This window comes from Archocentrus centrarchus, chromosome 12, assembly GCF_007364275.1.
Source record: "Archocentrus centrarchus isolate MPI-CPG fArcCen1 chromosome 12, fArcCen1, whole genome shotgun sequence".
NCBI classification, from domain to species: Eukaryota; Metazoa; Chordata; class Actinopteri; order Cichliformes; family Cichlidae; genus Archocentrus; species Archocentrus centrarchus.
This window is the reverse complement of record NC_044357.1, coordinates 21,539,200-21,564,509: the sequence shown is the minus strand read 5'-3', so window position 1 is coordinate 21,564,509 and position 25,310 is coordinate 21,539,200. Positions and strand designations below refer to the sequence as shown.

Sequence of the window (25,310 nt, the reverse complement as noted above, 5' to 3'; positions counted from 1 at the left end):
TTAAATATGTGAATGTTCTGTGTTTTCCTTAAGATACAATAACTATTCAGTGCTTTAGCTCAGTTACAGGTCATGAAATCATTAAAGATGCTTAAAGATCTTCATATTCTTTAGATAGCTTTAGTTTGTATTGGGCTTACATTAGCTTAGCTACAGTTAGATTGAATGAAGATCCACAAAAACAGAATAAACATATTAATATAGAGATACAAATCACTAAAGTGACATTTTTCAAGGAGGAAAATTTAGTAGAGAGGAGAACAACTGACATTGATTGTATATTTTACAAAAAAGTCCTGAATAATTTTCATACTTGAGAGTTTAGGTGTGATTAGCATGTCTCAACTCTGTTTAATTTTTTCAGGGTTTACAAGGTCCTCATGGAGAGAAGGGACCCCGGGGGCCTCAGGTGAGAAAAATTCTTATAAGATGGTTTGTCTCCTAAACTCAGTGATAGGTGTTAAGTATCAGGTGTCCCTATGAAATTTCTGTTTGTGAAACCATCACAGAAACCATCATAATTTATCAAGCAATAATTATAGATAGACTGAAGTTAAAGTGCGCAAAAGGGTAAAGGTGGTTTAGCATTAGCTCATTATCATTCATCAACAGAGGATCCTTCCATTATGGTAGTGCTATCCACCCTCCATTACTTACAATGTGTGACCCAAATGTGCACACACACACAAAAATGTTTGGAATAATTCAGAAATTCAGACTCATGGCACAGAATTAAAGAACAAAAACTGAACATTTATTTAGGTGAGGCACATAGTCTAAAAGCAGGTGAAGACAAAGCCCATGAATCCAAACTGGAGATACATGAGACACACACACAACTGTACAAACAGTACGACACAACAGAACTGAGGGGAGACAAAGGCTATAAATACACACTGGGTAATTAGGGAAATGGGAAGCACCTGGGTCCACAGCTGAAACTAATCAGACAAAATAAGACAAGGGAAGCAAAACTAAGTGCAGCACGCACAAGACACGAGACTATCAAAACAGGAAGTAAATAATGTGGTGCCGGGTAACACAGTGATGGAGACTTAACAACAAGACACAGGGAACACAAGCAGAGGCAGAATAAACTATAACCATGAACAGAAACTAGACAAACAAAACTAGTTGAATGCAAGATTACTATAAATAACAAAACTCAACCAGCAACAGGAATTAAAAAAAAAAAAGCTCTGAAATAATAAATGGAAAGCAAACTAAGACCCAACAGAGAATAAATAATGAATAGAACTAGAATTTTAAAAACAATGGGTCAAAAACACAGAGCTATGGCACAAACCTGCAGATGAATAACTATAAAGTTATTAAGTCATGACATTTAGCAGCTCTTTAATTAAAAAAAAATGAGACCTCCAGTTCTACTATATCGATCTTTTTTTAACTCTGTAAAATATCTCACTTGAGATGAACAAACATCTCTTGAAATGCAGTGAATGCAGAAATAAAGTCCGATTTTAAAAACGAGTCCAACAGTCAGAAATGTCCTCCTCCTGTTTTGTCTGTTATGATGTTATGTTATGATGATGGTGATGATGACGAGTCAGTGGCTCTCCACACACATACACACATTAATTTCAAAGCACACTAAAGTCTGGGCGGGAATTTGTGTGCACACAGGATCACATTTTTACTGATTTAAAGGCAGTTTAGCATTATTGTGACTTTCAGTTCTCTGTTTTTTTAATCAACCAGCTGAACATGTGTTGTTTGTCGCAGGGCCGTCCAGGAGATGAAGGGCTCAAAGGGATCCAGGGACCACCAGTAAGTTTGCGCTCTCAGTTCTTGGGCTGCATTTTCACTTGGGCAGATTGTGTTTGCACAGCCTCACTCACTGCTTTTTTCCTTTTATTTGATGTGGCATTGAACAACACACAGATTTGCATACTGCTTCAGGTCTGTGTAGAAAAAAACTGAATTTATTTATTTGTTTTGTATTTTCACTCACCGGCATGTCAGACTTGATTATGAAGCTCTTTTTTGGTCAGAATTGCTGTCTCACAAAGTAAGAGAAAACAAAATTAATCATTTAAAGATCAACTAAAGCTCACTGAATGTCAATGAATAAAATGCAGCTGTAAGTATGAAGCACTCATAATAGCTGCAGGGAGAGAGCTGCCTTTCCATAAAATTGAGTCTACTGCTTTTACATCACATAAATGTGTTTTTAATTGATTCATTATTGCTGGTGTCCCTGCAACCCCTTCTTTTATTATGTTACTCACACTCCATGAAATAATCATTAAAAAAAAATTAATATATTACCAGTTATTCCCTCATCAATATGCTCCATCAATGCATAAAGACGGCGCAAATTGTTTTTTATAATCTTGTATTTATTTGTCCGTTTGCCTATTTACATGTCTAATATATTGGTTAAAAGTCTCTTTAAATTAAAATTGATTGCATGTTATTGATAAACTGTACAGCAATGACAGACAAAAATATGTAGAGATTAAATTACAGGGTGTATTTGAAGTTTTTACTCAATTGAATGGAAAAAGTATTATTGTTTTGGCATTAGAAATAGAAAAAAACCTAATTGAAAAAAAGTTTCAATCAGTCTTCTGTCATTTTCAGGGTCCTCCAGGTCTTCCAGGTCCTGATGGGGCAATTGGAAAACCTGGGCCCAAGGGAAGCAAAGGGCCCCCAGGAGCTCCAGGACCACAGGGACAGGCAGGAATCCCAGTGAGTGGGTACCTACCATCGACTGCTGTTACCTCATGTTGTCTGAAGAGATACATTTTCATGTTAATTTTCATTCAGTGCGAGTAAAATCTATTGAAATGTCATAACATAAAAACTGACATGCATGTTGCATCTGATTAGGGCCCACAGGGCGCTGATGGATCATTAGGGGCAGCAGGGGAAAGAGGAACCAAGGTAAATTACAGTAAATATATAACAACCATGTAAATGTTTTATTATGATATTTTATTCAATGTAATTTTCATTGATGAAACTTCCAGGGTTTACCTGGATTACCTGGAGAAGCAGGCCCCACAGGACGAGATGGACAACAGGTTGGTGTATTTTGTTGTGAAGCAATCAAAACTTCTTAGATCTGATTTATGCACCTACCTCTGCTAACAGGTAGGTCTCCGAGGTCAGATGATCAGTGGTCGTTGGCAGCACCTTGATCCAAGTTAAAGACAAAAGGACACTTTGCTTAAAATCTCTTGGCACCTTTAAAAATAAGATACACCTGTGTAGGTTTACTTTTAAGTAGTTTTATCCATTTATACTGGTTTCATTTTTTTTTATCTTATTTTGTAAAGCAGTTTGTGACTTTTGTTCTTGAAAAATGTTATATAAATGCTCTACCTGCTCTTCAATGAACCTAGTGGAGTCTCCATGACCTGATCATTTAAATTATTAGCTAACAAGTGCAAACTAAGTTGTTGGCTAAACATAATGGATAAACAGGCAAATTTGGACACTAAGTACAGAAGCTGTCTAAAGCTAAAAGCAATGGAAGAATGGTTGAACTGGTAAGCCAATAGTTCAGGAGTTTGATTGAACACATTTAAAAGTGTCAAGTCAAAACGATCAGCAAAACAGTAAAAATGTCTGCTGTGGTACTATTTCAGAAAAAAATGGTTTGGGTCATGAAACCAAATATATTCCAAAAATAACAGCATGTTCTAAGCTAATGAAAAACACAACTCTTCAAAGTTGCAGGTAGTTACAAACTGTTGAAAACATAATTGTGAATACCGTGGCGTTTTTCTGGTATTATTTTCTCCTAAATCTTAAACACTGATTAATTAAACATTACATTCAAGTCAAGTCAAGTTTATTTATGTAGCACATTTAACACTACAACAGTTGACCAAAATGCTGTACATAAATTTAGAATCTAGGATCAATTAAATTAAATTATTGTTGTTGCATGTCAGAACATATAACAAGCGTTTCAGAACACCCATCCACAGACAGAGACAAGCAAGAGATAAGTGTTCTGTGGCCTTGCTGCCGTCACAGGCGCTGCCATTTAAGAAATAAGAGTAAGAAAAAGAAATAAGAGAAACAAGAGATTCATAGTTCATGCTTGAGTAGCAATAACTACAGAGCCCATAATACCCAATTTGTGACTGGTTCTCTTCCACAGCGTATCTTTTGTGCCGTCTCTCCCCTCAGCCGCAACTGATCTTGGCAGATGACCCCTCCCTGAGCCTGGTTAAAAGGGAGTTTTTCATTCCCACTGTCACCAAGTGCTGCTCACATGGGGTCGTTTTGACTGTTGGGTTTTCTCTGTAATTATTGTAGGGTCTTTACCTTACAATATAATGCACCTTGAAGTGACTGTTTGTTGTGATTCAGTGCTATATAAATAAAAGTTAATTGAATTGAATGAATTCAGGCAGTATTTGATGCTTATATTGACATAATTAATTTTTATTATATTTTTAAGTGCACCTATGCTATATTTTTGTTGACACCTATCAGTTTTATGTTTTTGTAATTTAGGAAAATATAAAATGCAGTTAAGCAGTTTTTTTTTTTTATTTTTCTATCAGGGTCCTCCTGGCCATACAGGAATTGAGGGCCCACCTGGAAGAAAAGGAGACCAGGTCAGTAATAACAGCTCCAGTCCAAATATAATCAGTAAGAGCAGCAAAACTGTATAGCTGAAATGAAAACCCTTGGACTCTGTGGGGTTTTATTCTTACAGCCATGAGAGTCAGATTTGAAAAACACCTTGGCCCAATCAGAATTGCAGGTTAGCCTTATAACAATGAATCACTGGCATAGATGTTTATTGAACCTTTTCTGCAATTCCCAATAGCAGTTCCACCACATTTACCGCAACAGAAAATAAATTCACAATAAATGCTACACCTATTTTTGGCTGCAGTAATACTAGGCAACCTGCTCATTAAATGTGCCATGCTGAGCAACCTTAAGAAAATGGCACAGTACGGTCTGGGTACAGGGATCTTAAAGGTGGAAGTGTTTAAAGGACATTTTCTTTTATACAGCATGACACAAAGGAGACTTTGCTTAGTGACTGGGAACAGTCTGCAAGAGGCAAAACCTTTGACAGCTAACAACTTTTTAGCATAAAAAGCTGGATATCTGACTTTCTGTATTCTTATGATGTTTGAAAGGGGGACCTAGGTCCTTGTGGGACACCTGGTCCTAAAGGGCCACCAGGAGAGAGGGGACCACAGGGTGCACAAAGCCTACAGGGACCACCTGGACCAGTTGGTAAAGAGGTAAGTGCATTTATATTTTGTTTACTTAAATTATTTCAGGCATTGATCCACATGTTCAGCTGCTGTCTCATAAATGACAGAGTTGTTGTACCGGAGGGGATTTTTTTTTTTTCTTTGTCCAGTTCAGTAAAGAATTTAAGGACCTCATCACATCACAATCACCTCCACCCTATTTTATTTATTGAATCATTCAAACATCCTGTCCAGAGTGTTTTGTTGTGGCCAACAGATGTGCTTTTATTTAGTGGTGGAATTAAATTACTCTCAGCTGAAAATGTGTGAAGGTATTTCAGGTGCTTTGTTTGTTTTGTGAGAAAAATCCCATATCTCCATGTTTTGATGTTTCCACCATCCCTGTATCCCTGTGTAGGGCTTGCGGGATATTTCCGTATACTTCTGCTTGTCCTCACACATATTTGTGGGGAGTCATGAGCTTGAAAGCTGCAGGCCAAACATTTTTCTGACTGATATGGATCTTTATAAAGTTGGTTACCTTTTAAAGCAGGAAAATATACTGGTTTCCCCTCACTGTAGGCTGACCTGATGGCTGAACCATCAAGTAACTTCTATTTCCTGATCTTCTGCAGGGGGATGTCGGGCTTCCTGGTGAGCCTGGAGATCCTGGACCCAAGGGGGAGAAGGTAAACTTCACCTTGAATAGGCAGGTGACGTCTCTGACTCTCTGGATGATGCTTGAAGTTTCTGATCAGACTGCTATTGTGGGCAGGGTGATTTGGGACCTATTGGTTTGTCTGGTCGAGAGGGCCCCTGGGGACCCCTTGGAGAAAATGGTGACAGGGGTCCAAAGGGGGAAAAGGGTCACATGGGACTGATGGTGAGTACAGATACGCTCAGCAGTTTGCTGGCAGTTGGATGTCATATATTAATAACACTGCCCACATTTCCACTAAGCCTGTTCAGTTTCAAAACACCAACAGAGAGATTTATTAGAGCGTTTTTTTTTAAAGAGGACTCAAATGCAGAACTGAAGGCGACACAGAAGATAGTTATCTAAGATCTATCACCATAAATCAAACAAAGAATCTCATTAAATTTGATCAAAACCATTGGAAAATGTCTTCCTCTTATCAGTGGAAACTGATGTCTTCCTCTTGAACAGGGTGAACCGGGACTGATGGGTGAAGTAGGCCCTGTGGGTCTGCGTGGGTTACTGGTGAGTTTATTACCAGAATGTAGAGTATTGATGCTTTTGATATGCTGCTGAGAGTGCTTTTTGAATTAACCCGTATCGAACAGTTCACAGCTGTGATGGATATTTAATGACAGATATCTGAGGATTTTTTTCCTCACATCTCCGCAGATTGGAAACCGATGTTAATGCGCACCTTTACTGTGCTGTGATTTTGCTCATTTCAGGGAATGACAGGTCCTCCGGGACCTCCGGGACCCGATGGACCTCAGGGAGAGAAGGTAATAAAACAGTTTCTCAGTAACACTCACAGTGTTGTTAAGATTTATTTAAGTACATAATTCAAAATAGGAAGTTTAACAGTGCCCTCTAGGAATGTTTTTCCGTTTCAGCAAACTTTTGAAGTACTTTCTGTTATGAGCAATGAAGTCAGGCCTAAAAGCAGAAAGGCAGCTCAGCCGGTTTATTTACTATGATCCAGGATTAATAGACAAGTAGTAGTAATAAAGAAGATGGTGTGCACTGGCGGGCAGGAGTTAGGCAATGGCTGCAGGCAGACTCATTTGATCCACAAGGGATAACCTGCGGCACAAAGCTAATAGTCTAGCAGCCTGATGAACCACTTTGGTAGGGAAAGCCGGGGTCAGTACACAGCTGCTCAGGAGAGTTAATGAAGGACAGGTGTGAATGTTCAGTAGCCTGCTGGAGGGAACGAAGCCTCATAACTGGGCACACAAACATGGAGCGAGACAAACAGGACTGAGGACAACATGGAGAAAGAGACTCTGCACTAGAGGAACATACTGCAGGAATCATAACACATGCATTGATATTTAATTGATATTTTTTACATGTTGCATGATGGAGTCAGGCACAATTTACAGAACATCTTTTTTCTGAATTTAAAGCTCATGTTATTTTCAGCCCAAACAGACTAAGGGTGTACTCACAATAGACTGCCCATATGCTGCCTCAGCACATGGACAGTCTATTTCACCCCTAAATTAAGTTTGTTTGTTGCGATTGCGCATGATTAACCCGTACCGTGCCGAGGGTTTAGCTTGTGCACCGTTCAGCTTGCCTCTGCCACAGGACACATCTAATGCCCAAGTACAGAACTTGAAGGGTTTTTTTTAGCATCAGTTGCCTCTGAGCAGCACAACTGAAAATTGCTGTGCTAAATAATAAATAAATCTACAGCATCGGCCCCCATTCCCACACCCCGCCTTTCCACAAGTCTTACAGTCAGTGGAATAATCGTCAACGCATTTTGCCAGAGTCTTTTTTTTTTTAAATAAACAATATATTGTAATAAAGAATGTGCTTTGGAAAATAAGCACGGGAGGGAGGAGCTATGATGTTTCTTTCAGTTCAGGTTAAAGAAAAATAAAGGATTTGTGGATTAAATGAGAAGCAAAAGAGATTGTCTGGCCTGGGACACTAAGTACAGCAGGCCAGCAGGGATGGGTGGGGTGGGGGGTGTCATGATCACAAAGTTTCTGAGCTCTAATGTGCAGCACCCAGCCATCATGTGAGTAAACCTAAAGTTGTATCCATTTGTTTAATGTGGGTTCATAGCACACAGAATAAGTCATGTTTTTTTTTTTTTTTACATATCGTGAAAAGTAATTTTGAGTAACAGCAAAGATTAGCAGCAAAATGTTCATGATATATTTGGAAATGTTGGAGGAAGCATCTTAAAATTGTTCTACCACTGGAGGTCATTTTGATAACCTCCAGTTTTTAAATGAGTCCAGGTTCTCACGTTCTTTCAGTCACTTCTCGCAGTTACGTCTTGATACAAGAGTGATGTAACAGGGAACCTCTTTCTTAGAAGGCACGAACTGTCCTGTTCCCAAGTCAGCTTTACAGTGCAGAGCCTGCACTGCAGTGTTTGGGGGTATGAGGTTTTAAAAGGTTTTCATCCATCTCTCCAGGGTGAGCGTGGGCCCGTGGGAATTATTGGACCTCCAGGTTCAGGAGGTCCTCAGGTAAACTTTTTTTTCCTTTTAATGTTTTTTTTCTAACATACTGCACAGAACAGATATATGGTTACATTTGCCAAATTTCTCTTTGCCATGTTTATAGGGAATAATGGGGCCACGTGGTGTCAGAGGAGACCCTGGGAGGCTCGGACCACCTGTGAGTGTCCTCTAGTATCAGAAAGCTGTTCACTTAATTTGGCATTTTCCATTCATAGTGCCAGACTAATATTTTGGCATTGTGCTGTGCCTTCTGTTCTAGCACAGCATACATCGGTCAGTTGAGTGTTTGATTGAGGACTGTATTTTGAAGAAATTTAGAGACAGCTCAAGCTAAATGCTGCAATTTTAAAAATGTTTTATGTTCTTTAAAATAAATCAGTACTATAGTAATTTTAAAAAATGCCTGTGACCACTGAAGTACCTGCAGGTGTTCTACAGGTACTTCACAACTATTCCAAAATGTTTAATAATATACAGAATGGTAGAGAAATACTCAAAATCTTATTTTATCTTATCTTATGTTAAATATAATCAGATTTCATTGTTGTTTTTTGTGACTCCCGCAGGGTCCAGTAGGACAAGCTGGGTTCAAGGGAGACCAGGGAGCTAAAGGAGAACCTGGGGAACAGGGACTGAAAGGAGAGCCAGGACCTCCAGGCCCACCAGGAGAGCCGGTAAGTCTGATTTAGGTTTTACATGCATGACATTAATAAAACTACAATATATAACTAAATGTATGGTGCTGTGCTTTCTTAATAATTACATTCAGTCAAACTGCATTTGTTTATAATGTATGATGTCTTACAAACTTCCTCATTAATATTGATCACTTGTGCAGGGCGATGATGGTCTTCCGGGAATCCAAGGTCCTGCAGCTCTGCCAGGGTTAGAGGTGAAAATGAAACCACTAGTTTGAGTTGCAAATATTGCATTTTCAATTATTAACAGCCCTGACTTTGTAACCTCTGCCTTCTCATTTTTTTAGGGGCCTCCTGGAGAGGTGGGACCTCAGGGTCTCCCAGGTCCCATAGGTGCTCCTGTAAGTGCTGTGTACAGCATGGAGACACTACAGATGATTGAAAATACATATTTTGGCCTTTACCTGCTTGTTTAAAATTGCTGTCCATCAGTATGTAGTAATTCTTTGTTATGGGGTGTTTGGCTGGCTGAAGGAAAGCTCTCTTAGCAGCAACATGACAAAAACATTTGCTTTGCAGGGAGTTCAAGGTAGACTGGGACCTGAAGGGAAACAAGGGATGAAAGGAGAGAAGGTAAAATCCTCACATCAAAATGACCTTTTGTTAAAATGTTTATATAAAGCATAAGAAATAAGGGAATTTGTGTTTGGTTACTTTTTTATTTGTTGTAACAATGCTTCTTGGCAGTAACTCTTAAACTGTTGGAAAGCCTCTTTATTTCCCCTTAAATCGACCCACATTTGTGGGTTGAGCAGCAGAGTCGAGTGAGTGGGTTGGATCGTGAAAAACTCGCCAAATCTTCTCTGCCAGTGCCAAACAGCTTATTCTGCTTTTGACTCTTGTTTGGAGCTTGTGGTACCCCAGGTGCTGACAATCAGGCTTTTCATCATCAGACGCAATCTCAATGCAGAGAGATACTGAGATGAAATTACTGTGTTAGGTTCACTTGAGTTCAGTGTTTTTATTTATTTCCTGATTTACTTCCCTCCCACGTATTGCTTCTAGTTTTACTTCCTGTCTGCCGTTTACCTCGTTACCTTGTTTCCACTTCCCTCGTTATCTCGTGTATTTATAGCCTCAGCTTTCCCACCACACCAGCAGCACAATATTTAATCACATGCTACCAGTCACATGGGCTGTTTACATGGATGTGGTTTCCAGTTGGAACATGAGGATGTATATGACAAAACAAGTTGTAGAATCAGGAATCAGGCTCCCTGGCAGCCTTGGACTGCCGCTTATCAAATTGTCTCCGGGATGTTTTGTAAATAGATGCTCTACGCCCCCGCCGTCCTATCTTCTTCTGATCTGTGTTGGACTGATCTCCCTGACCTAGCTGCTGATGAACTCTACGTCTTATCAGAACTCTTAGCTGAGGAGGGAGTTTGAGTCAGCCCCATCCTTGCTTATGACTTCTCATAAGCAAGGACAAATGCCCGTTTCTTCATTATTGTCAATCTTGGGTGCCAAACTATGTAGAGTGTACAAATAAGATTGTACCCTTCACTTTCAAATAACTTCACCTCACCTGTTTTTAAGATACTGTTTGGCATTTGTATTCTCCTTGTCACATTGTTTTTTTCCCCATCGCACACACAATATAGCTTCTAAACATTTTCTAATTTTAGCCAGAATTTTTTTTCTCAGAAAGAAATTAATTAGCTTTTCCAGTGATCGCGTTGTGTTTTGCCCTACAGGGAGAAGAAGGCAAGACTGGTTCACCGGGGAAGAGGGGTCACGCTGGAAGAAGGGTAAGACTACTCTGCTGCAGTGTTTATGTAATTTATGCAATGCAAGGACAGAACAGGGAGCTAAGACTCCCTTGCCAAACAAGTGGAAGCTCTCAGGTTTGATCCTGGGAGAAGGAACAAATCCTTTCCACCAAAACAATACATGCGGAGCCACCCGCTGTGGAATAGAACAGCTGCTGAAATAAGCTTTAAGGATGTAGTAGTGAATCCACAGTTGTGAAGAAGCTAAGATGATCTGTATTCAGTGTTTTTTACCAACGTGGCGCATTCTTCCTCAGGGAAAAAGGGGAAAAGCTGGAGTCAGAGGGCCCAGGGGAGAGAGAGGACCCAAGGTGGGAGCACAACCATAGGCATAACCCACTGCTGGTTTAATTATGAGCTATGGTCTGACAGTAGACTGTTTCTGTTGTTTAGGGTGAAAAGGGAGACACAGGACTGGTAGGCCTCCCTGGATGGTCAGGACTCATTGTGAGTTAATTTGCTCACCCATCTTCCATCATTGTTGAAATCGCTCCCTCAGCAGTCCATCACATTCATTGATTCGAAGACAGATGAATGATTTTCACAACTAGAGTTCATTTTATCAGCCATTAAGTTGATTTTTACTTGATGTGTTATTTTTGTGTTTGTCACCAAGGGAATCCCTGGTTTACGTGGAGAACCAGGTGATCAAGGTCAAAAAGGCGAAAAGGTAAACAAAAAAAAAAAAGACCAGTTACATTTTACCAACTACAGTGCTGTGTAAAAGTCTTGAATCACCCCTCATTTCTTTATATTTTGCTTCCAAGGAGCCAGATTTGATTGAAATTTTTAAACTGGTCTTGAGCAATAGTTCTGCAGGTGTTCTGGAGGCTTTAGCATGGAGATACTTGGGTAGCAGACATATTTAAAGTGTTGATGCTGACAACAAATTCTACCTTTTACACTTGCTTTGTTATAATTGAGTGGACTCAGTGAGCAGACTTAGACTACTGACAAGAGATTTAAAGAGTTTATTGGACAGATAAGGTTGATTTAAAAAAAAACAAACTGGTGAATAACTCTGTGTTCACTGTGGGAGTGGAGGGAGGAGGATTTGTTAGAGAGGTGAAGTTAACTAGAAGAAAAAACCCAAACATTTCCTGACAAAAATGCAGAAAGAGAGAGTGAGTGATTTTTTTTCCCATGCTGCACTGCTACACCTGATTGTAGGGCCCGCCAACCTGTCCAGATTCCACTTTAAATGCTATCTTTTGACACTTTGTTACTAAGAGCCATACTAACATAATTTCTCATTTCTTTGCTGAATCTACAAAAAAAACCCAAAAAAACAAATAAATAACACATAACAGTTTGACAGGCATAAAATAGATTTTTTTTTTCACCAACAAGATGATTTTCAAAGAGCTTAGCATATTTCAGCATGGTTTGCAGTGTGTTCTTAAAGAATTTGAGGAAACTGGACAAGTGGAGGACAAAAGAAGAGGCAGGCCTTAAAAATATGTACAGCAGATGAACAGTATCTAAAAGTCATGTCCTTTTAAAAAATAGGGGGAACAAATCTAGCAAAGACCTGCCACTGGCCATCTACTGTTTGCAAAATCGTCATCAGAAATGGCCTCGGTGGAAGGGTAGCTGTCAAGAAGCCCTTTTTTAAGGATGCAAAACAAGGAGAAAAAGCTGAGGTGGCAACAGGTCTTATGGAGTGAAAATTTATTGATTGAATTTTGGTTGAAATCATCATCGGCATGCACGGAGGAGGTCAGGAGAGAGGTACAGAGAGTGTCTACAGCCATCTGTAAAACAAGGTGGAGGCTCTGTCACAGTTTGGGGCTGCATTTCACACAGTGGTGTTGGGGATCTTGTCAAAATGGCATTATGAATGCAGAAAAGTAGCATCAGCGTCATGCCTGGGTGTGTGCTGGTTTCTGGACCCAAATGCACATGGAGTAAATAAACAATAGGAAAAAAAAAAATGTGTAGCTGAAGTCCATATAATACATACTACTGCCATGTTTCCATTTAAACAGTTATGTAAAAGGTCCCCACCTGTATAAAGGGTGAAGTTAGCTATTGAGCAGCCGATTGAGAAACTGCTATTCCACATTGACTGAGTTAGTTATCCTTTAACATATGTTTCCTATCTCCTTAGGGTGACAAAGGAGACATGGGACTACCTGGCCTACCTGGAGTTGATGGTTTGAAGGTAAGAGCAGTTAACAGATTTAAATAGAAAAAAGTGCCACCCCAGGGGCTCCTGGTTTTCATTTACTCAGACCATTAAAAACACTAGAAGCATTACATCACTGTTGCTTTGGGATTTTCCTTTTTAGGGTATCCGTGGTCCTGTTGGATTGCCTGGTCCAGTGGGCTCAAAGGGGGAACAGGTACAGAAAATTAAGACTGCAGTCTTGTTATCTCTTGGGTTTTGAGACTTGTGTGTTTAAATGATGTTAAATGTTGATAGATGTTTATGTCTTTCTCTGTTTTGCTGTTGTCTTAGGGAAACATTGGTCTGCCAGGGCCCAGGGGTATGTCAGGGATGCCTGGATTGCCCGTAAGTGTCATTTCAGATTATAACATATCATTCTAAATCTTTAATATACTTCAGTACGTCAGGCTTATGTAACATCTTTTATTTATCGTGCACTTTTTCATGCCTCTTTTAACTGATGTATTTTTCTTTTTCTGTTTGTCTTTTTTTCCCCTCTGATATGCAAAGTTTAGTCAGGAAAATATATTTTTGGACTATTTCAAGAGTTAATATTTTGAATTCAAGCATTTCAGTGTGTTGCTCAGATACTTTCTGCCAGATTACGCCTGAAGAATGAAGACAAAGACAAAGAAGTGGAACGTGTGATGGGAATTTTATTGTTTTATAATAACCACTGTCATTTCTGCAAAATGCAGACTGTCTGTCAGCCTGCCCTGTTCTTCAGCTACCAGTCTATTAAATCATTCAGAACTCAGAGGCACATTATGACTCTGTTCAACCCACCGTGTCTTAAGGAGAAAAACCATTCATTAACTTATATTATAAAACCAGCAAGGCTACAGCTGACAGGCTCTTAATGCAGCTGATAAAAGCACTCAGAAGTCAATAAATGCACATCATACTGAAAAATCATACCTTTTCTGCCCTTTTCTTCCCCTGTCCTCTCTTCTCTCGCAGGGTTTGTTTGGATTAAAGGTATGAAATCATCACCTCCAGCTTCCTTGTGCATCTACATCAAACACTCTTCAGCTCTTACTCACCACACTGTGAAGAAAATGGCCTGTTCTTTTTAGTGACGCACACACAGAATCATAAAGATCTCACACTTGGAATGAGACAGTCTGATGGGATCATGCGACAGTCTTTATTTCCTTATCTGTGTCTGTGACAATTAACAGTGTGAATACCGAATTTTATGTTCTGTTGTTGATGTTGTTTTATGTAATTCTTCCCGCAGGGTTTGAAAGGCTACCAAGGTCTGCCTGGACCGCCTGGCAGGACGGGGCTTCCAGTAAGTTTACACCAGATTGGTCAGAAAATGAGCTTATCATGTTTGCTTTTACAGTGCAAACATTTGTCTGTGCTGGGGCATCTTATCTCTACTGAAAACTCTTTTTTCTTTGTCCTACTTCACCTGGTCTGGGTGGAAAAGATCTGTGATTGCCCAGAATTTCCTCTCAGGGGTTACATTTTCTAAAGCCTGAACCAAGACCCAAACAAGGGTGTACAGTCTAATTCTAATTTCCTCCCATATCACTTGAATTATATTACACCGATAGCTGTTTTCCCAATTATATAAAAAATTGCTGTGTAAGACTGCAGTTTTTGAGGGGTTGTTTATCAATTTGTAATGGTTAACTTTTTTTTTTTTATTTCAATCTTGTATTGATATTTTTGTAATCTGTATTATTGTAGGGTCTTTACTCACAATACAAAGCACCTTGAGGTGACTCTTTGTTGTGATGTGGCGCTATATAAATAAAAATGAATTGAATTGAATTGAATAGTTCCTCTTTGGTGATGATGTCATTTGTGGATCAATGTTGTGTTTTAGGGTCCACCTGGCATTCCCGGGCCTCCAGGAAAGTCACTGAACATGACCTTGTCTCAGCTCAAGGTAAGTGGTTTTTAAACTCTATCACCAATTATATGTTGAAATGTGTGAAAAGTTTTTCCAGCATTTGGGAAGAGGGATTTAAAAAAATAAATAAAAGATATAAAATAAAAAATTGTAATGTCAAAATCATCATTTTTGATTAAGTCTGCATCACTGAACTTGTTCATATTCTGCGTATTCTCTTCCCGTTTCCAGGACCTGATGTATATGTCAGATAAGCCCAACTATCTTCTGATCCAGTCGCTGCTGGATACTCTTCAGCAGGAACTTCGGCTGCTTTTGGATCCTCCTGATGGCAGCAAGGAGCATCCAGCCACTACCTGTCTGGAGCTCTGGCTCTGTCACCCTGAATACAGCAGTGGTTAGTTACAGAAACTTTAAAGTAACATTAAGACCACACTGAAATATTGTGTTTAGGAAATTGCTATAATACAGTGAGAAGATAAAATATATTCACATTTCAGAGGAAGATTGGGGGGAAAAAAAAAAAGGTTTAATTTTATTTTTCTCTTATTTGGTTTAAGTAAAAACTAAATTGAGAGTAAAATTTTGCACCCTGGCTACAAATTTGATTTTTCTGTGTAGATTATGCCTACACCCTGTGAAATGGTTTACTTTCGCTTCAGTGGCCTTATAATTAAGGACACCTAAACCAAAACTTCACCTTATCACAAGACTTCACTGTTTCAAAAATAATTTGAGCCCTATAATCAACTGGCAGTATGTACGCGGTCCACCCCGCCTCTTTCCCAAGGTCAGCTCTGATAGGTTTCCTGTGACCACAGTTAGATAAGCTGGTTAAGATTAAGGATTAAACCTATTTAGATGGCATCATAGCAATACAAGTAGAAATGCTTCAGTTTTTAATATCACCACTGTACTTCACTTACCTCTGAAGCATGGAGAGTAAGATGCCTTGTGAAACATTTATTGTGCTGCTTTAGCCTCATTTAACACAGATGGTGGGTTTAAATTCTTGTGCTGTGTGTTGTATGTAAGCGCTGATAATCTGATTGTTTCAAGTAACATCATCCAGAAAAATGCATGAATTATGTTCTTGGCAGCATCTTTCATCATATAGATAAATGCTTTGTTTTAAAATAACTGGTATGTATTTTCCATTTGTGCCTATTTTTCCTTTGTACAGATTATTTTAAGTAACTTTATTTTATAGATTCTGTCAGTATATAATATATGAATAAATAAGGTCAAGCTTATATGTTGTTAGATATTTTAAAAGTATACTTGTATATAAATGTTAATGAATATGGCTGATTCTGTTCGTCAAAGATCCACATGCTCAGATCATCAGTACTCCTTGGTTTGCTTGTTGCCACCGGGATAATAATAGTTCAAAGAAGATATATTTTTACACGTTAACATCTTCATTGCTTTCCTTTTTTAGTCAGTATGCTGAAGTTGTTGTGTCTCCTGTATTCGGCTGGTTTTACAGTCAGTATGGAGCATACTGTAAAACTTTGATCCCAGCAGTTCTCACTAAGTTCTTGCTAACCTCTCTGTGCAGGAATGTATTACATTGACCCCAACCAGGGCAGTCCTGCTGATGCCCTGCTGGCTTACTGCAGCTTCTCTTCAACATCAAAACAGACCTGCCTTCATCCTCAAGACTCTCAGGTATAAAGACATTAGCAGAGGAAAAACTGCAGGAAATTGCACCTCTGGATCAAGGACATGCCCGCTATCATATAATGTATCTGTATTGTGGGACCTGAATCTCAGTTTGGTGAATTCTCAGTCAGCTCACACTTGTGTTGTGACGATTGAGACTTCTGCAGTGGTGACTTCAACTTGAACCTGAAACTTTGTCTCTCAACAGGAAACTTCTTTTATGCTTGTCCTTTTTTCAACTTATATGTGATAGTTATGATGCAGTTATGAGTGGGAGTGAGGCAGTAATAAGAACTTATTTGATTTATTAATTTCACTGCTGAGATCTTTTGTAACCTACAAAAGTTTTCAGATTTCACCACCAAATTTCTTATACAAATTTAATGATGCAACATCATGAGCGACACCAGGGTAAAAATGTATTTAACTGAACTCACACGTCACCCCACATTTATAAAATGTGTCAGTCTGTTTGTATCTGTCAACTTTTTGCTTGCCTAAATATGTTTAAAAAAATCAAAATTACCACCTCTTTTTCCCACTGTGTGCTTGCAGGAAGGAATGGAGCAATGTATGGCTAAATTTCTTTATATTCATCTAAAGGGTATCAGGTCATATAGAGGACACAAGATATTATGATTCTCATTGTATTGTGTTTCCTTTGCTTCAGTCTGTTTAAAACCACAAAACACACTTACCTCACACCCTATCTACTCTAATATAGTCCAGCCTACATAAATAATTGACTCACTCAACCAGAGAGAAATGTGAATTGGTCTCGATTAGCATGAGTTGAATGCTACTCTGGTTTGTGCCTGAGCAGCATGGTAATTCAGGGTTTCATTAGCAGCTGTCTGAAAATGTTGACTGTATAAAAGTGGGACATGCATTCAGTTTTGGAAACTGTGCCGTATTTTTTCTCTGCCTGCAGCTGCCCGTCAAAGCTTGGATGGAAGAATTTTCTGAAGATGGATCTTTTCAGTGGCTCAGCAAGCTGGATCAAGGATTTCAGGTAAGTGAATACTACTGGGTGGCACTACCAAAATCAAACACTGATTCTAAAGCCTGAGTTCTGCTAGGCAAGAAATTCCTAATGGTTAATTTATAAAGTTGGCTAGACAGACAAAATAGGCAAAAGTTTGTCAAGTGGAGAAAATATACTCCCACTTTGTCAGGCACACCCGTTCAACTGCTCGTTAACACAAATGTGTAATCAACCAATTATGTAGCAGCAATGTAATGTATTTAGTCATGTAGATGTGGTCAAGACGACGTACTGAAGTTCAATTCGAGTGTCAGAATGGGGAAGCAGGAAGATTTAGGTGGCTTTGAATGTGGCATGGTGGTTGGTGTCAGACGGGCTGGCCTGAGTATTTCAGAAGCTGCTCATCGAGATTTTCCCACACAATCATCTCCAGGGTTTACAGAGAATGATCCAAAAAAAGAGAACCTCTCCAGAGCCAGACTGCTTCAAGCTGACAGCAGGGCAACAGTACTGTAACTCAAATAACCACTCATTACAAGGTTTGACGTGTTGTTAACTTGTTACGACACATCAAAGCTTGACGCACATGAGCAACAGCAGCAGAAGACCACACCAGGTGCCACTCCTGTCAGCCAAGACCAGAAGACTGCCGTTACTACAGCTCACCAAAATTAGACAAAAGAAGATTGGAAAAACATTGCCTGGTCTCATGAATCTCAATTTCTGCTGCAACATTCAGATGGTAGGGTCAGAATTCAGCATAAACATCATGAAAGCATGGATCCATTATTATTATTGTAGGGTCTTTACCTTATAATATAAAGAGCCTTGAGGCAACTGTTTGTTGTGATTTTGCTCTATATAAATAAAACTGAATTATGACCACAGTGTATCTATCTTCTGATGGTTGCTCCCTCAGGAAAACACAGCAGGTCACAAAGTTCAAATCATCTGTGACTGGTTTCTTGTCATCATGACAATGAGTTCACTGTACTCGAAAGGCCTCCACAGTCCCCAGATCTTAATCCAATAGAGCACTGTTGGGATGAGGTGGAATGGGAGATTTGCATTCTGCATTATGTGCAGCCAGCAGATTTGCAGCAACTGTGCGATGTTGTCACGTCATTATTGACCAAAATGTCAGCTTTTTTTTTCAGTTCCCCTTATATTTAGTCTTTAGCAGTTGTGATTTGCTCCATTATTATGAACCAGCCCATACTGATAGCTCTTTTACTTTTTTTAAAACAGTTTTATTATCCAGGTGCTAATGTGGTCCAGATGCGCTTCATGAGATTGCACAGTAGCACTGCTGTACAGAAGGTTACCTACTCCTGCCATCCAGGACACAGACTGGGCCCGGCCAGCCGAGAGGCCAAATTCCTCACTGACTCAAAGACACAAAGTTACCTCGGAGTACTTCAAGATTGTGTGGTATGTAACAGAACTACTGGAAAATCTCTTCCCATTTTAGTTTTTTTGCAACTCATTTTTACTTCAGAAATATACCACATTTGCAAAAAAGTTGGATAGATGAGCTCGACATCTCTGGTCAGGGAGGACCTGAAGCTCCAACCACTTGCAGTCAGTTGCCATCTTCAAAAAAACTTTGGTGCATCAAGATGAGGATAAAATGGCACTAAAAGAGAATCGGTCTGCCCTCAGTTTGCAACTGAATGGAGTTGATTTGGTAATTAAATTGAATCTGTTTGTGAGAATACAGTGATTAACTCTGATTATCTGATTGTGATAACTCTGCTGCCATCTGCAAGCACAGAAACTCACATTAACTTTCTTTTTTGAGTAAGTGAGTCATGATTTCTGGAAAGAGGCATTGTTGCTAATTTTGCTTTTTTTTTTTTTCTTAATTCTTTATGCTTTGAATGCAATAGGGATGGTGCCATTTATGTATATTAATTTCAAGAGAATGCATACTTGATTAATTGCACTGCAGACCAGAGGAAAACCATGTAAAATTGATCTAAGGGTGTCACTAGTAAGGGTTTACTACTGTAAATATAAAAATGTATTCTATTATTTTTGTCCATCAGCCTGGAGAGGAGGTAGTTTCGGGTCCTCGGGAGTCTGTGTTGGAGTTTGAGGACCTCCAGCTCCTTCCTCTGAGAGACGTGGCACTAATGGGAGGAGGAAACATGACATACCAGTTTGGTGTCACTGTTGGACCCGTGTGTTTCAGCTAGAGGTGGGAGAAAGCTGTGCCATCCCAGAAGACTCTCAGGTCCAGGACACAAACTCTGTTTAAAGCACGGACAGGTGGAACCTATCTTCCAGTCTGTGGAGTTTTTGCTTCTTTGTCCTCCTTGAGTTGGAGGATTTTATCTCTCAAGTTCAGTGACTGTGTATGACTGAATTTTAGAGGCCAAAAGTGCTCCCAGGCTTTTTTGCAGAGAAGGCAATTTCGTTTACAGAGACATTAAATAATTTAAAAGTGTATTTTTTATTTTTTTTTTTTTATCCTTTACATACAGTGTTTTGTTTTTGTTATGCAGTCATGCAGGGATTGTGTTATAGCTTGCTCACTGTCTATATTAAAAAGTCAGACTGTCATAGCCGATGTCTTAACAATGTGTTCTTTACAGGGATATGGCTTCTGTTGTCCTATAGGCCTTTAAACTCCCACTGTAAATCCACTACTCTAGTACTGTAAATGAACCCAGGTGCCTTTTTTTTTTCTCAAGGTGCTAATTTTATTCAAAAGACCAACATTTATTTAATGCTACAACCAATAGAACGGGACAGTTATATCCTTTGCGTACTTGATTCTGTCTGTTGTCGACAAGACCAACTGTCTTCATCTGTTGAAATACAAAGCATTGTTTATTGTTTTCAGTGTTTCATATTATTATGGGGTTTTTCTTTTGTTGTTTTTTTTAATTTGTCTCAGGTATGACTCCACACGTTGGCACTGAATCTGCTGTTGCCACAACTGTCGGTCAGTTTTGTAGTTTGGCTTTTAAGAAATATTGACTGAAAACGACCACAATCCAACAAGCATTTGTAAATGGTAAATGAAAGTAATATATGATTGTGCAATCCTCATCCAGCAAACCTCTCAGCTGCGTAGGGGAAAAATCCCTGCTTAGAGCAGCTTAGTAGTGCGACCTGGCCAGCCAGACAGCCAATGAAATTCATCCCTTTAGTGATTTTGGTGACTTTTCTGACTGTGGTGGTAACACTGTGTGGATTGTGACTGATCGACAGTTGTTACAAGTGACTGTTAATCTGTTTGCATCATTAGTAAACCAGGATAATTTAAAGAACGGACAAAGTTTTAAGTTAAAAATTTCTAGAAAATAATGAAAGTTAGATAAATGGAATCTGTCTTTTGCATGCTAATCGAGAGGTTTTAAATTTTAGGAAACAAAATCTTAAAAATCTTGAACAGATGTGTTCTTCTCCACAGCTGTTGCAAACAAATAGACTGCTAACTTCTGATTAATTCACGGTTGCTGCAAACCACAGTACCCACGTCTCCTGGGCAATTCTACAGTCTTTTTCCTCAAGTTTTTTTTTTTCATGTTTAAGTCTTTAATAGAAGTTAACAGTAGCAGCGAGAAATAAACTTTCGGCTGCTCCCTTTAGTGGATCATCTGCCTCCTTCTCACCCTATCTCTAGCATCCTCCTCTGTCACACCAACCCTCTGTATGTCCTTATCCATGAATCTTCTCTATTCTCTGTGCTGTTTGCATGGACTGCATGCAACCAAAGCCAGCAAAGACGTGATTGGTCAATAGAGCCACAAACAGAAACCAGAGCTTCTGGTACCAATACCTTGGTATATTCTACATATTCAAATAGAGATTAACAGCTGTATTAAAGTTAAGCTGTTAGGCTCCATTTTTCATTTAAATTCTTGAACTATACTAGAGTAGCATTGCATGATTCACAGTTTAAAATAGTACTTATTTATCTGACACTGAGCCTTGGTGCAGCCTATCAATTCATCTACTCTCTGAAACAAACTGTTTTAGTACCTCTCCCGTTAAGCCACCTTTGTTCTGACTGGCTGCCCCTCACAAACAGGAAGTTCTGACAGCAGGTGGGTGGGCCTTCAGTGCTCACAGCCAGAGGTTTGAACCAGAGATGACCATATAAAGATTTTTGCACTGCTTGACATCATACAGATCTATGAGTAGTCTCTCTCATGTGCACTTTAAAAAAAAAAAAAAAAAATCATATTTGATTTTTAAAAATTGCATGAAAACTAGGTCTGGAAATATGCTGATTATCCAGCTTACTGTTTTCCTCCATTCCCTTTAAGGTCTTTGACTGAGAATGCACCCTGTTTCAACTAAATGTTTCCTATCCTCTTGCCACATGGGTTTAGGCCTACATCAGATTTTGTGTCCCTTTTAACAAGGGGAATGTGACATTCAAAAGTATGAGTGTTACACAAACCTAAAAGTGAGATTGAACACATACAACCAGGAAGAACCAGGATGTAACTGTAGATTAATTGCAAGAGTAGCACTCTGGCGCTGTACAGCCACTTAGCTTTGAGCATTTCTGTCTACCTGCATTTCTTCCTTATTCAATCTGCAAAGTGCTTGGGTCCAGTGAAACGAGGCGAACCTTGTAGCTGCTCAGCAGAATTGGTGTTTGTGTCCCAGAGCCAGTCAGCAGTGAGTGATGAGCACTGAGCTGTAAAGTGTGCATGGAGAGTAAGATCTCAGGGAGTTAATGGTGAGAGCCAAAACAACATCCCTGCAGCTGGAAAACATATTTCCTTCAAAATCATCCTCATACCAAATTCTGCAAAGAGCCAGAGGCCAACCAGATGAATTAGGGCTAAACATCTTAATCACAGGTGTTTAACTCTGGCTTTGTGTTTAATGTTCAATATTTTAGTATTTAGATTTTATGGTAGCATTTTATATGATTGCCTTAGCTGGCTGAGACTGATCATTGTTACTTTACTTGTTCTGTACAAATTATCACTTTTAAAAATATGAAACAACATGCTGGGCATCTAACTTGTGTGATCCCTCAATCAACTTGTTCTAAGTGTTTCAGCTTAATTAAAAAATATATATACATATGTATAAATACATAACCAAATATTGTCTCAGAGTAATTTATCTTTGTAAGTTTTGGAATTATTTGGTCAGAAACTAAACTATGATAATAGTAGTTGAAAATCTCTCAGCCTGAGAAAAGCATGATTTCATGATCATTTACCAAATGTCAACCTCACTAGAGGGAAAGTCGGGAGGCAATTAAGCGCAAGACTTCATGTAGGTTTCTCTGCTATGGAAGATTGGTCCAACCACTGAAATTTTTTTTTTGCCATCCTTCAAAATTTTGGGATATTGTCTCAAAAATGGTGAGTTTGGTATCTCCAAATTTTGACTTACTAACTCAAACATCAGAGAGAATAACTCCAAATTGAGAAAATAACTTGAACTGCCAAGTTAATAAGTTTAAAGTTTGATATAACAACTTGAAATTTCATCAAGATCTGTCAACTTATGGCTTTTTTTCCCCCAGTGGCAGAAACAAGCTTCCATCCTCTGCAGACCTGCAGTACTATACAAATATATGACATGCTCATATTGCATAAATCATTACACTTTAAGGCAAATAAACTTAAATATACAAAATGAGCTTACAAAAAATAAAGAAAAAGATATGATAAAACTCTGTATTGTGGCCTCTAACATGACCACTGCTCATGAAACTGACAGTAACTTAATTTTCAACTAATTAACAGACTAGCAGTTGCATGTGAAATAATTAACCTCCATCCAGTCACTTCCGCTTATCCTGTCCAGGGTACACCCTGTACAGGTTGCCAGCCTCTCGCCAACACAGAGAGACAGACAACATCCACACTAACATTCACACCTATGGGCAATTTAGAGTTTCCAATTAACCTAACCCCAGCAAGTGCATGTCGGACTGTGGGAGGAAACCAGAGTACCCGGAGGAAACCCACGCAGACACGAGGAGAACATGCAAACTCCACAGAGAGAGGGGGGCCTGGGCCAAGGTGGAGTCCAACCCAGGCCTTCCAGATGGTATTCTAACTGTGAGGTAGCAGTGCTAACCACCGCGCAGGGTTATAATAGTTTTGGATTTTACATTATAGTTTAGTTTTAGTTCGTTTTTACTTTTTTTTCTCTAATTCAGTTAGTTTTAATTAGTTTTCAGAGTGGTTTTGCTCGTTTTTATTAGTTTTTATTTTTGGTTTCATGCTTAGTTTTAGTTAGTTTCAGTTAGTTTCAGTATTAGTTTTAGTATTTTCATACCTAATCAGGTGCAAGATTCAAGGCGCAAAAGTGACTATTGTGTAATGAAAACTTGACAAAAGATACAGTTTAAAGAAATATAGTCAACAACCAACTGTTCACAAGACATGCTAAATTTGTGTAATATTAAGGACACACATGAGCATAACCAGGGAGAAACAAAGAAAAACATGAACTCCCAAACTCAATAAATTCTACAATAAACTCCACAATAAACTTCAGCATCAGTGCAGCAGATTAATAACGCCTACATGTGGTGTTAAACAAAAACAAACTCTTTGAAGGAGTCAAAGCTCAAATCCAGCTGCATCCTGATGTTCTCACCACCTGAAGCTGCTTCTGTTTTGGAGCTAGCTTGGTTAGATGCTCGCTAATTAAACCTGCAGGGTCTTTGCGGCCTCTGTACACAACCTACAGAAGTTGCCGACCTCATGTCCGCATTTATGCTTGTGTAGCTGGATTGTGTGTGTTAATTACCTTGTGGTCGTGTGCAGGTGTTTGTACTCAAAGAACCTCCATACGGGACTCTGCCGCTTTCTCTGCAGACCGCAGCCATTACTTTGCGGACCAGCGCGGTGAGCGCACGCACATGCGCACTCACACAGTTGTCCTGTGGCGCTCCCAGCTTAAACTCGGAGAGCGGAAACAATGATTTCATATCAATCCACAAGGCTTAAAAAAACCCCCCAAAAAACAAGTAAATGAAAGTAAGTTTATCGATTATTTCAGTTAGTTTTAGTTAGTTTTGTAAACTCACAATTCAGTTTTAATTAGTTATCGTTTTTTCCTTTTAATTATAGTTTTTATTTATTTCAGTTAACGACAATGTTTTTTCAATTTCAGTTTTCGTTATTTCGTTCGTTTTCGTTAACTATAATAACCCTGCCACCGCGCCACTGTGCTGCCCCAATTCCTTTCCCAAATATTTTCCTGGAGATTTTGGATCAAAAATAAAAGAATATTTCCATAAGGCCATTAAGGCCTCTATCATAAAAACTGTTCATGAAAAAGACAATAACTTTCAGCTAATTATTGGACAAGAAATTGGTCGTGAAATAATTTTCCTGGAGACACTGAGTCAAAAACATGAGAATATTTCATAATCCCAGGAGTCTGACTGTATTTATAATGTTCACTGCTTCATTTTTTTTTCTATCTGGGGTTTCATGTAATTTTTTTTTTTCTGTCACCAGAAAAACGGAAGAGAAAAAAAAGTGCTGCGGGTTATTATAAGATTTCGACTTATTATAATTCTGAATGATTTCAATTTATTTCTCCAATTTTGAGTTATTCTCTCATAAGTTTGAGTTATTAAGTCCAAATTTTGAGATAATAAAACGAAATTTTAACTTATGGATGGCAACAAAAAAATATATCTTTTTTTTTTTTTTTTTTCCAGCAGCGGAAACAAGCGTCTCGTGTTTGTGGTAGAGAAAAAAGTTTTTATCTACACGTACCAGTTAAAACTCGTGTTCAGACTTGTACCTGTGTTTAAATTAAGCACATTATCA

At 38.9% G+C, this 25,310-nt stretch overlaps 1 protein-coding gene across 4 annotated transcripts in view; it reads left to right on the top strand.

Annotated features, from left to right (window-relative positions):
• si:ch211-196i2.1 (collagen alpha-1(I) chain) overlaps positions 1-22,523 on the top strand; it is a 103,379-nt gene extending 80,856 nt beyond the window's left edge. For 3 of the 4 annotated variants that reach the window (XM_030743333.1, XM_030743332.1, XM_030743334.1), the window contains 32 exons: positions 365-409; positions 1,744-1,788; positions 2,605-2,712; positions 2,854-2,907; positions 2,994-3,047; positions 4,545-4,598; positions 5,136-5,243; positions 5,831-5,884; positions 5,971-6,078; positions 6,364-6,417; positions 6,621-6,674; positions 8,331-8,384; positions 8,482-8,535; positions 8,945-9,052; positions 9,217-9,270; positions 9,364-9,417; positions 9,596-9,649; positions 10,774-10,827; positions 11,106-11,159; positions 11,242-11,295; positions 11,465-11,518; positions 12,959-13,012; positions 13,140-13,193; positions 13,310-13,363; positions 13,979-13,996; positions 14,259-14,312; positions 14,856-14,918; positions 15,114-15,279; positions 16,444-16,553; positions 17,479-17,559; positions 18,781-18,963; positions 19,581-22,523. In XM_030743333.1, coding sequence (XP_030599193.1) covers positions 365-409; positions 1,744-1,788; positions 2,605-2,712; positions 2,854-2,907; positions 2,994-3,047; positions 4,545-4,598; positions 5,136-5,243; positions 5,831-5,884; positions 5,971-6,078; positions 6,364-6,417; positions 6,621-6,674; positions 8,331-8,384; positions 8,482-8,535; positions 8,945-9,052; positions 9,217-9,270; positions 9,364-9,417; positions 9,596-9,649; positions 10,774-10,827; positions 11,106-11,159; positions 11,242-11,295; positions 11,465-11,518; positions 12,959-13,012; positions 13,140-13,193; positions 13,310-13,363; positions 13,979-13,996; positions 14,259-14,312; positions 14,856-14,918; positions 15,114-15,279; positions 16,444-16,553; positions 17,479-17,559; positions 18,781-18,963; positions 19,581-19,730 — 2,319 coding nt within the window. In that variant the 3' untranslated portion in view covers positions 19,731-22,523. Of the gene's footprint in view, positions 1-364; positions 410-1,743; positions 1,789-2,604; positions 2,713-2,853; positions 2,908-2,993; positions 3,048-4,544; positions 4,599-5,135; positions 5,244-5,830; positions 5,885-5,970; positions 6,079-6,363; positions 6,418-6,620; positions 6,675-8,330; positions 8,385-8,481; positions 8,536-8,944; positions 9,053-9,216; positions 9,271-9,363; positions 9,418-9,595; positions 9,650-10,773; positions 10,828-11,105; positions 11,160-11,241; positions 11,296-11,464; positions 11,519-12,958; positions 13,013-13,139; positions 13,194-13,309; positions 13,364-13,533; positions 13,997-14,258; positions 14,313-14,855; positions 14,919-15,113; positions 15,280-16,443; positions 16,554-17,478; positions 17,560-18,780; positions 18,964-19,580 lie in introns of those variants that run through there. The other variant, XR_004020726.1, reaches the window with a different exon arrangement.
• Positions 22,524-25,310: the final 2,787 nt, after the last annotated feature.